Raw genomic sequence first — 12,490 nt, forward strand, 5'->3', positions numbered from 1 at the left:
AACTTAAATGGGGGAAATAGGCATAGATCTACTCAGATTTTAGAAGTGCCCCGGAAAGTAAGAGACTTTTCCTCATAAAGATACATCCATTAACGTGGGGTGGGGAGCATTCATCTAGAATTTGACTTGTTATCAGAGGATGGCCCAAACTCTCCCATCTTTAGGGCAGGCATTATGGCAGGCATTACAGGGTATTCACGTCTTGGGTACTTAGAGGTAAAGTTTTGTTCTTCAGAACAGTTTTGAACCTATTGAGGGTCGGGGCAGGGAATAGTGGGGTATAAGACAAAGGTAATCACTGCATTTGATAGACTGAGCAATCTCAACTCTTGTGATATGTACCTCAATTGTAGTGGTATTAAAAATTTAAGGAAAAAGTGAGTCTTGGAATTAATAAAATGAGGCAGTTAATTAAGCTTTATGTTCAGTGCTATTTACTGCTAAGGAAAAGAGTGCAGTCTTAGGCTGGTATGGACATATGTTAAGAAGCACAGAAATGGGGGTGCCTGGGGGGCTCAGTGGATTAAGAAGCGAGAAATGGGAGGGAAAGAAAGAGACACAGGCCTCAATAAGAAAATGGAAGGGAGAAGAAAGTGTAAGCAGATCGGATAGCAAATGTGACAGCACAAATTAGAAGTAGATATTTTCACAGTGCTAAGGAATATCAGACAGTCTTAGGAGAGAATGCAACTGTAGAAATGCAGCAATCTCACATATTGGTTCATAAGAACTTCAGAGTATCACAAGGAAGGCAATCTAATAATGGTTGATTCAGTTTGGTAACAGCTCTTTGAGGTAGATGTGACTTAATGTATATGTGAAATATACTCCTGTGTTAAGCAGCCAGCTAGTAAGTGTTGGAGGCTGAGATTGGAGCTGAGATTTAAGCCGGGGTCTGTGTGATTCTGAAGTCTGTGTGATACTGAAAATAACAGTTTAGCCCGTTATTTTAATCTGAATGTTTCTCTTTTAGTCTAATGTATGTATCTCACCTGTTAAGATACTGTTCCTGGGTCTCTGTCGAAGGGTTAAGCTTTGCCCTTAGTAGATTTGAATGCTTGTTTTATGCTATTTTTGTATTTTTTTCATAGTTTTATTGAGATATAATTGACCTACATCACTGTATAAGTTTAAGGTATAAAGTGTAATAGTTTGACTTCGCATATTCTGAAATGATTACCACAAGTTTGGTTGGCTTCCATCCTCTCATATAGGTATAATAAAAAGATGCAAAAACAGAAAAAAAGAAGTTTTTTCTTTGTGATGAGAACTCTTAGAATTAGCTCTCTTAACTTTCATATGTATCATATAGCAGAGTTAACTATAGCGTTTATGCTGTACATTTTTGTATTTTTAAAAGAAGTTTGTTTTATTATTAAAACTGTTAGTTATAGGGGTGGCTTGGGAGGCTCAGTTCGTTAAGTGTCTGCCTTTGGCTCAGGTCATGATCCAGGAGTCCTGGGATCAAGCCCCCTGTTGGGCTTTGTGCCCAGTGGGGAGTCTGCTTCTCTCTATACCCATTAACCTGCTCGTGCTCTTTCTCTCTCACTTGCTCTGTCTCTTTTCTCAAATAAATAAAATCTTTAAAAAACTGTTAGTTGTAGATTATGAGATTAGTTACCAAAAATCTGATTAGGTTAAGAGCTAAATTGAAAAGTCCTACTTTTCCTCCTTAGTTTTATGATTCTTATTTATATGTATAAAGACCTGAAGGAAAAATTATTATAGGGATTTAAGATTATAATAAATTTTCCCTTTTTTATAGAAAACATAGCTCTGCTGGCTGAAACAGCTTTGAGATTCCTGGAATTAGTGCAGTTAAAAAATCTCAATATGGAAAATGACCCAAATAGTGAAGAAATAGATGAAGTTACGCATCCCAATGGAAATTACGACACAGGTAGTATGATTTTCTCTTCCAGGTTTCTTATTATTTGGAATGAATTAGTAATGTGGACTTGAAAGAAACTATCGTAATTTTTGTGTAAGATGAAAGAATACCATATATATAGGTGGGAAAGGTCACTGATGTTTCATTGTTCTCTCTGCTCTGTACACTATTATCTAACCGGAATATTATCAGCTTGTCACAGATTCTAAGCTCAATTGTTTTTCAGCCACAACTGATTTGTATAAACAGTAAAGCTAGCTGAATTGTATAATTCTAAGATGGAAGGAAAAAAGTTGACGTCATAGCCAAAGAATCTAAGCCTTTTTTCCTTATGTGAATATCCTTTGAGTATCCTTAGTCATGAACTGTTTATGTCATACTGTCTATGATTTATGGATCAAACCCCACAAACATCTTTTGCTTTAAATGTATAGATGTGATGGTAAGCTCTTTGAGGTTAAAGTTCCTGTTTAAGTTTCTTTACATACAAACAACTCTTAGCAGGCTTTTAATTAATGTTTATTGAGTTAAAGATTTAGAAGTAATATGCTTAGATTTCTTTGAGCACGAGATTTTTATGCTATATACAAATGGTAATGGCTCTATTACTTGTAAGAATGATATCAGTTTTAGGCAGCATATATTCTCTGCAGTTGAAGTCAGTAGAATAATTTTGAACTTAAAGAAAAATGTATCAGAAAGGAAATCGTCGCTTTTTTCATGGAATTACTTAGAAGATAATACTGTCCTACATTCTGTAACCATGTAATTGGACATTTATAGATAATGAAGTTGAAGTTAGGTGTTAAACCTTTTCAGGAGTTAACCTAAAGTTTGTCTTAATGTGAACATAGTATTTTGCTTATCAGACCACCTTTTCTCTTGACAGTGGCTGCACCAGGAGCGACCTCTGCCCTCATGCATTTAGCCAACAGATAATTGTTAAACATAATTTCTGCACTAGAAATATAGTGGTGAATAAGACAGAAAAGATCCTTCTGTTGAGCTTACATTTTAGAAGGGAAAGGAAGAAGGGAGGGTGGGTAGGAGATAAAGTCAGAGAAGAAGGGGGTGGCCAGATCATGTAAACCCTTGACAGGATTTGCAGTATAGTTTCTGCTTTCTAAAAATTTAGTAAACTGACCTTAGAAATGCTTTCTTAAAGTATTAAATTATGCCATCAGTTTATATCCTTAACCAGTCTAGTATATTGAAGTTCTTGATCAAGTTGATTTTATTGATGGCAATAAAATAAAATTTATTGGTGATTTTATTGATTGTTTTGTTGCTTTCCCATAGTTTTTTTCCTTGAGCTTCAAAAATAGGTCTGTTTATTTAGTTAATCAGATGGTAACCATGCTTGTGGCATCTGCTTATCAGATGTTGTTCTTCAGTTTATATTTTGGTTTCCTTATCTGTCCTTCAGAGCTTGAACAGTGGAAATATTTAGTGATTATAGACTTCTTTTTTTTTTTTTTGGTGGCTTCTCTATTGTTCTGTTTCTGCAAGGAGTAAGAAAGAAGACTAGGTCTATAACTTAGGAAAAAAACTGATCCTATCTTTACCTTTTTTTTCCTTTTTTTTTTAGAGCTGCAAGCCTTACATGAAATGGTCCAACAGAAAGTTGTCACTTTGCTAAGTGACCCTGAAAATATTGTGAAACAAACCTTAATGGAAAATGGAATAACACGCCTGTGTGTATTCTTTGGACGTCAGAAAGCCAATGATGTTTTATTGTCCCACATGATCACTTTCCTAAATGATAAAAATGATTGGCATCTGCGTGGAGCTTTTTTTGATAGTATAGTTGGTATGTTTTTCTATTTGTTTTAAAATATATCTTTAAGATATTGAATTATTCTCTCAAACAGTATTTCCATGAGGTCTGAAAATGGGTGATAAGTCCACCAATTTCATTAATAATGAGATAAGCTCCTAGTGTTTCTGTCTTTTATGCTGCTTTTGGATGATAAAAGTAACTTTTATCAAGGGATTGGTTAATTAAATTGTGATACCCATTCATATGAAGAAATAATCATGTGGTCATTAAAAACAATGTTTTAAAAGAATATTGAATGACCTGAGAAAGTACTATGAAATTCTATTAAAGTGACCAAAGTATTGGTTCTATAAGGTAACATAACAAATCATATATTTATAAAGAAGCTAGAATATTCTAAGATTTGTATAGTGATTATCTCTGGGGCTGGGATTTTAGGTGATTATTTTCTCTATGTTTTTTATATTTGTCAAATTTTTTATAGTAAGCATTCATCAGAAAGTAACTTTTACAATCAGAAAATAACAGTTAAACTTAGTATGATTGAAAATCAATTTAGTTAGGAAGAAAATTAAAGCTTGCAGGCCATGCTTTGTGTAAACTGAAAAATTAAGTAGTTTTTTTTCCACTTTTTTCAAAATGTTAGTTTTTATTTTGTTCATTTGTGTGGTTTTTCAGATTTCACATAGAGGTGAAATCATATTGTATTTGTCTTTTTCTGACTTATTTCACTTAGCATAATACCCTCTAGATCCATCCATGTTGTTGCAAATGGCAAGACTTCATTCTTTTTTGAGACTGAGTAATATTCCATTGTATAGATCTACACATCTTTATCCATTTATCTGTTGATATATAATTGGGTTGTTTCCGTGTCTTGGTTATTATAAATAATGCTGCAGTAAACATAGGGGTACATGTATTTTTTCAAATTAGAGTTTTTATTTCTTTTAGGTAAATATCTAGTGGAATTACTGGATCATATAGTATTTCTCTTTTTAATTTTTTAAGGTACCTCTATACCGTTCTCTGAGGTGGCTGCACCAATTTACATTTCCACCAGCAGTGCTTAAGGATTCTTTTCTTCACATCCTTACCAACACTTGGTGTTTCTTGTCTTTTTGATTCTAGCCATTTTGATATGTATAAGTAGATATCTCATTGTGGTTTTGATTTGAATTTCCCTGATGATTAGAGATGTTGAACATCATTTCATGTATCTGTTGGCCATCTGCATGTCTTCTTTGGTAAAATGTCTATTTAGGTCCTCTGTTCAGTTTTTAATCAGGTTATTTATTTGGGTGTTGGATTGTATAAATTCTTTATACATGGTGGATGTTAACTCCAATATAAGCTACATCATTTGCAAATACCTTATTCCATTCAGTAAGTTACCTCTTAGTTTTGTTGATGGTTTCCTTCACTGTGCAAAAGCTTTTGATTCTGGTGTAGTCCCAGTTGTTTATTTTTATTTTTGCTTTTCTTTCTTTTGCTTAAGGTGACATATCTAGAACATGTTTTTATGGCCCATGTCTAAGAAATTACTCCCCTTGTTTTCTTCTAGAAATTTTATGGTTACATGTTTTACATTTAGGTATTTAATCCATTTTGAGTTTATTTGGGTGTATGGTTTAAGAAAGTGGTTCAGTTTCATTCTTTTGCATGTAGCTGTCCAGATTTCCCAGCACTGTTTATTGAAGATACTGACTTTTCCCATTGTATATTCTTGCCTCCCTTGTGATAGATTAATTGACCATTTGGGTGTGGATTTATTTCTGGGCCCTTTATCTTGTTTTATTGATCTGTGTGTTTTTGTGCCTGTACTGTACTATTTTGATTATTACAACTTTGCGGTATATCTTGAAATCTGGGATTGTGGTAACTCCAGCTTTGTTCTTCTTTCTCAAGATTGCTTTAGCTATCTGGGGTCTTTTGTAAATCTATACAAATTTTAGTATTATTTCTTCGGGTTCTATGTAAAATGTTGGGATTTTGATAGGGATTGCATTGAATTTGTAGATCGTTTTGGGTAGTATGGACATCTTAATATTTTTCCAACCATGAGCTTACAGTATCTTTCCATATGTTTGTGTCACCTTCAATTTCTTTCATCAATATTTTATCATTTTCAAAATCCATTGTTTCACCTTCATGGTTAAATTTGTTCCTACATATTTTTTTAATTGAAAATTTTAAAATTTTCTTTAAAACATTTTTTTTTTTTAAATTATTTACATATAATGTATTACTTGTTTCAGGTTACAGATCTGTGATTCATCAGTCTTACACAATACACAGCACTGACAGTACATATCCTCCCCAAAGTCCCTCACCCAGCCACCTCATCCCTTCCACCCCCCTCCACTCCAGCAACCCTCAGTTTGTTCCTAAGATTAAGAGAATCTTAATGGTTTGTCTCTCTGGTTTCTTCTTGTTTCATTTTTTCCTCTCTTCTGTTATGATCCTCTGCCTTGTTTCTCAAATTCCACATATTAGTGAGATCATATGATAATTGTATTTCTCTGATTGACTTATTTCCCTTAGCATAATACCCTCTAGTTCCATCCATGTTGTTCCAGATGGTAAGATTTCCTTTTTTGATGGCTGCATAATATTCCATTGTATATATATACATCTTCTTTATCCATTCATCTATCCATGGGCATCTGGGCTCTTTCCATAGTTTGGCTATTGTGGACACTGCTGCTATGAACAGTGCCCCTTTTGATTACTATATTTTTATCTTTGGGGTAAATAGCCAGTAGTGCAATAGCTGGGTCATAGGGTGGCTCTATTTTCAACTTCTTGAGGAAATGCCATACCATTTTCCAGAGTGGCTGCACCAGCTTGCATTGCCACCAAGAGTGCAGGAGGTTTCCCCTTTCTCCGCAGCCTCACCAACACCTGTTGTTCCCTGACTTGTTAATTTTAGCCTTTCTGACTGGTCTGAGGTAGTATCTCATCGTGGTTTTGATTTGTATTTCCCTGATGCCAAGTGATGTTGAACACTTTTTCATGTGTCTCTTGCCCATTTGGATGTATTCTTTGCAGAAATGTCTGTTCGTGTCTTCTGCCCATTTCTTGATTGGATTATTTGTTCCTTGGGTGTTGAGTTTAATAAGTTCTTTATAGATTTTGAATACTAGCCCTTTATCTGTCATTTGCAAATATCTTCTCCCATTCTGTTTGTTGTCTTTTGGTTTTGTTGACTCTTTCCTTTGCTGTGCAAAAGCTTTTAATCTTGATGAAGTCCCAATAGTTATTTTTGCTCTTGCTTCCCTTGGCTTTGGTGATGTGTCCAGGAAGAAGTTGCTGTGGCTAAGGCAGAAGAGGTTGCTGCCTGTGTTCTCAAGTATTTTGATGGATTCCTATCTCACATTGAGGTCTTCCATCCATTTTGAGTTTATTTTTGTGTGTGGTTTAAGGAAATGATCCAGTTTCATTCTTTTGCATATGACTGTCCAGTTTTCCCAACACCATTTGTTGAAGAGACTGTGTTTTTTCCATTGGATATTCTTTCCTGCTTTGTTGAATATTAGTTGACCATAGAGTTGAGAGCCCATTTCTGAGTTTCCAAAGAAACAGTGTTCCTTCAATCTGTGTGCCTGTTTTTGTGCCAGTGCCATACTCTCTTGATGATTACAACTTTGTAATAGAGCTTGAAGTCTGACATTGTGATGCTACCAACTTTGGTTTTCTTTTTCAACATTCCTCTGGCTATTTTGGGTCTTTCCTGGTTCCATACAAATTTTAGGATTATTTGTTCCATTTCTGGGAAAAAAGTTGATGGCATTTTCATAGGGATTGCATTGAATGTATAGATTGCTCTAGGTAGCATAGACATTTTCACAATATTGATTCTTCCAGTCCATGAGCATGGAAAGTTTTTCCATTTCTTTTTGTCTTCCTCAATTTCTTTTATGAGTATCCTATAGTTTTCCGAGTATAGATTCTTCGCCTCTTTGATTTGATTTATTCCTATATCTTATGATTGGGGTTACAATTGTAAGTGGAGCAACTCCTTAATTTCTCTTTCTTCTGTCTTGTTGGTATATAGAAATGCAGCTGATTTCTGTGCATTGATTTTATATCTTGCCAGTTTACTGAATTCCTGTATGAGTTTCTAGCAGTTTGGGGGTGGAGTCTTTCTGGATTTTCTGCGTAAAGTATCATATCAACTGCAGAGAGTGAGAGTTTGACTTCTTCTTTGCTGATTTGGATGCCTTTTATTTCTTTTTGTTGTCTGGTTGCTGAGGCTGGGACTTCTAGTGCTATGTTGAACAGCAGTGGTGATAGTGGACATCCCTGTCATGTTCCTGACCTTAGGGGAAAAGCTCTCTGTTTTTCCCCATTGAGAATGATATTCACTGTGGGGTTTTGTTTTGTTTTTTGTGATGGCTTTTATGATATTGAGGTATGTACTCTCTGTCCCTATATTGTGAAGAGTTTTAAGCAAGAAAGTATGCTGTACTTTGTCAAATGCTTTTCCTGCATATCTTGAGGGTATCATATGATTCGTAACCTTTCTTTTATTAATGTAGCATATATTGATTGAATCTTCCCAGTGCAGTTTTTAACAATGAATACTAGAATAAAAATCCTTGAAAATGTCAAAAATGTGAAAGCTGAAAAATAAAACACTCTTATGACTGTGTTAAAATCTGTCCATAAAAGTAGACATTTTTAATTAAAATTACTATTTTTTGGCTTTGCAATAGTGATTTCATATACTGAGACAGCAAAGCGACCTAAGAAGTTTATGACCTTAATTTAATGAAGAGTTAAGTGAAACATGGAATTAGTGTTGCCTGTGGATACTCAGTAAGATGGCAGCCTGGCAGGATCTGGGACTCTGAGTGTCCTTCTTTCAGAACTGTTGTTAGATCAGTTAGATCAATGACCCATTAACTTTTCATTCTTGGTTTCCATCAGAGAAAGGTATAGTAAGGGAATAAGAGATTTAAGATGAATGGTCACCTAAAAGGAGAAGGGCACACAGGAGCTCTTGGTCTCATGAATTGGTCTATGTTGAATAGTCTAGAAATGTAAATCCTTGTAAAGCTTTCAAGTGATAGCTCCAAACATTATTTTTATTTCTCTCCTTTTGGATCAAGGGCAATGATAGTTTTAACTTTTAAAAAGGTTTCCATCTTCCCTGAAACTAATAATGCACTAATGTTAATTAACTTGAATTTAAATTTCAAAAAATGTGATGTATCATGTTGATTTGCAAATTTGAACCACCCTTGCAGGCCAGGAATAAATCCCAGTTGGTTATAGTGAATAATCCTTTTAATATACTGTTGGATCCTATTGGCTAGTATTTTGGTGAGAATTTTTGCATCCATGTTCATCAGAGATACTGGTCTGTAATTGTCCTTTTTGATGGGGTCTTTGTCTGGTTTTGGGATCAAGGTAATGCTGACCTCATAAAATGAGCTTGGGAGTTTTCCTTCCATTTCTGTTTTTTGGAACAGTTTCAGGAAAATAGGTATTAATTCTACTTTAAATGTTTGGTAGGATTCCCCTGGGAAGCCATCTAGCCCTGTGCTTGTGTTTGTTGGGAGATTTTTGATTACTGCTTCAATTTCCTTACTGGTTATGGGTCTGTTCAGGTTTTCTATTTCTTCCTGGTTCAGTTTTAGTAGTTTATACATCTCTAGAAATGCATCTGTTTCTTCGAGATTGTCTAATTTGTCATATAGTTGCTCATAATAAGTTCTTATAATTGTATTTCTTCAGTGTTGGTTGTGAACTCTCCTCTTTCATTCATGATTTTATTTATTTGCGTTCTCTTTTCTTCTTTGTAAGTCTGGCCAGGGGTTTATCAATCTTATTAATTCTTTCAAAGAACCAGCTCCTAGTTTTGTTGCTCTGTTCTACTGTGCTTTTGGTTTCATTTATTTCATTGATTTCTGCTCTGATCTTTATTATTTCTCTTCTCCTGCTAGGTCTGGGCTTTTTTTGCTATTCTTTCTCCAGCTCCTTTAGGTGTAAGGTTAGGTTGTGTATTTGTGTATTTGGGACCTTTCTTGTTTTTTGAGAAAGGTTAGTATTGCTATATGCTTTCCTTTTAGGACTGCCTTTGCTGCATCCCAAAGATTTTGAACAGTTGTGTTTTCATTTTCATTTGTTTCCATGAATTTTTTAAATTCTTCTTTAATTTCCTGATTGACCCATTCATTCTTTGGTAGGATGCTCTTTAGAATATATTTGAGTTCTTTCCAACTTTCCTCTTGTGGTTGAGTTCTAGTTTGAAAGCATTGTGGTATGAAAATGTGCAGGGAATGATCCCAGTTTTTTGGTACTGGTTGAGATCTGATTTGTGACCCAGGATGTGATCTGTGTTGGAGAATGTTGTATGTGCACTAGAGAAGAATGTGCATTCTGTAGCTTTGGGATGAAATGTTCTGCATATATCTGTAAAGTCCATCTGGTCCAGTGTGTCATGTTAAGCCCATATTTCTTTGTTGATCTTTAGCTTAGATGATCTGTCCATTTCACTGAGAGGGTTGTTAAAGTCCCCTACTGTTATTTTACTGTTGTTGTGTTTCTTTGAGTTTATTAGTTGGCTTTTATAATTGGCTGCTCCCATATTAGGGGCATAAGTATTTACAATCATTAGATCTTCTTTTTGGTCAGACCCTTTAAGTATGATATAGTCTCCTTCCTCAACTCTTATTATGTCTTTGGTTTAAAATCTAATTTGTTTAAGGATTGCTGCCCCAGCTTTCTTTTGACGTCCATTCATATGATAAATGATTTCCCCCACAACTCTTTATTTTATTTTATTTTTTTTAAAGATTTTATTTATTTATTTGACAGAGAGAGATCACAAGTAGACGGAGAGGCAGGCAGAGAGAGAGAGGGAAGCAGACTCCCTGCTGAGCAGAGAGCCTGATGCGGGACTCGATCCCAGGACCCTGAGATCGTGACCTGAGCCGAAGGCAGTGGCTTAACCCACTGGAGCCACCCAGGTGCCCCTCCCCTGCACCACTTTAAATCTGCAGGTGTCTTTGGGTCTAAAAATGAGTCTCTTGCAGACAGCATATCGATAGGTCTTGCTTTTTTATCCAAACTGATACCCTGTGCCTTTTGATTAGGGCATTTAGCCCATTTACATTTTAGGGTAACTATTGAAAGATAGGAATTTAGTGTCATTGTATTGCCTGTAAGGTAACTAACTGTTACTGTATATTGTTGCTGTTACTTTTGGGTTCTCTCTTTGCTCAGAGGACCCCTTTATCATAGGGCTGGTTTGGTGATTGCAAATTCTTTTAGTTTCTGCTTGTCCTGGAAGCTTTTTATCTCTCCATTTTCAATGACAGCCCTGCAGGATAAAGTATTCTTGGCTGCATGTTTTTCTCATTTAGTACTCTGAATATATCAAGCTAGTCCTTTCTGGCCTGCCAGGTCTCTGTGGATACATCTGCTGCCAATATAATGTTTCTACTGTTGTAGGTTACAACCTCTTTTCCCAAGCCGCTTTCAGGATTTTCTCTGTCGTTGAGATTTGTGAGTTTTACTATTAGATGTTGGGGTGTTGACCTATATTTATTAATTTTGAGGGGGATTCTCTGAGACTCCTAGATTTTGTTGCCCGTTTCCTTCCCCAAATTAGGGAAGTTCTCTGCTATAATTTGCTCTAGTATACTTTCTGCCCTTCCCCTCTTTTTCTTCTTGTGGGACCAATTATTCTAATGATGTTTCGCTTTATGGTTCACTTATCTCTCGAATTCTCCCCTGGTGACCCAGTAGTTGTTTATCTCTTTTTTCTCAGCTTCTTTTTTCTCCATTATTTGGTCTTCTTTGTCACTAATTCTCTTTTCTGCCTCATTTATCCTAGCAGTTAGAACCTCCATTTTTTTATTATTGCACCTCAATAGCCTTTTTTTAAAAAAAAATATTTTATTTATTTATTTGACAGGCAAAGATCACAAGTAGGCAGAGAGGCAGGCAGGCAGGGAGAGAGGAGGAAGCAGGCTCCCTGCCAAGCAGAGAGCCTGATGTGGGGCTCGATCCCAGGACCCTGGGACCATGACCCGAGCTGAAGGCAGAGGCTTTAACCCACTGAGCCACCCAGGCGCCCAATAGCCTTTTTGAATTCAACTTGGTTAGATTTTATTTCTCCAGAAAGGGATTCTCTAGTGTCTTCTATGCTTTTTTCAAGCTGAGCTAGTATCTTTATAATTGTTATTCTGAATTCAAGTTCCAACATCTTACTAATGTCCATGTTGATTTGGTCTCTGGCAGTTGGTACTGTGTCTTGTTCTGTTTTTCTGAGGTGAGTTTTTCCGTTTTGTCATTTTATTGAGAGAAGAATAGATGAGTGAGAGAACAAGATGCTAAGAGGGTAACAACAACCCCAGAGAAATATACACTATATAAATTAGAAGAGACCAGAAACCAGGGGGAAAAGAAAGAGGAAGAATGAAGAAAAAGAATATGGTCAGGCTGGTGAATAGAACAGAGCCATACACTAGAGTTGGGATGTATTTTGGTCTGTTAGATGAAACTACATCCCAAATTTTTTAAAAAAGAAAAACCTGTATATACCGAAAAATAAAGTTAAATACAATGGAGGGGTGGAATATGACTGTAAAAATGAAAATTTAAAAAAGATTTTAAAAAAGGAATTGATAAGTTGGTTGAAAAAAGAAAGAAACAGAATTAAAAATTGAAATAAAAAGAATGTGATCAGGCAGGTGAATAGAACAGAGACATATACTAGAGTTTTGCTATATTTTAGTCTTTTAGAAGAAACTGTATCCCAAAATTTTAAAGAAAAAAATATATATACAAAAAATAAGGTTAAGTAT

General features: G+C 35.4%; 1 protein-coding gene across 2 annotated transcripts in view; it reads left to right on the top strand.

Moving 5' to 3' along the window:
* Positions 1 to 12,490, top strand: part of PIK3R4 (phosphoinositide-3-kinase regulatory subunit 4) — an 83,242-nt gene that overhangs the window by 13,732 nt on the left and 57,020 nt on the right. For both annotated transcript variants that reach the window (XM_047737225.1, XM_047737233.1), the window contains exons 5-6: positions 1,766 to 1,900; positions 3,480 to 3,701. In XM_047737225.1, coding sequence (XP_047593181.1) covers positions 1,766 to 1,900; positions 3,480 to 3,701 — 357 coding nt within the window. The remainder of the gene's footprint in view (positions 1 to 1,765; positions 1,901 to 3,479; positions 3,702 to 12,490) is intronic.

This window comes from Lutra lutra, chromosome 1, assembly GCF_902655055.1.
Source record: "Lutra lutra chromosome 1, mLutLut1.2, whole genome shotgun sequence".
NCBI lineage: Eukaryota > Metazoa > Chordata > Mammalia > Carnivora > Mustelidae > Lutra > Lutra lutra.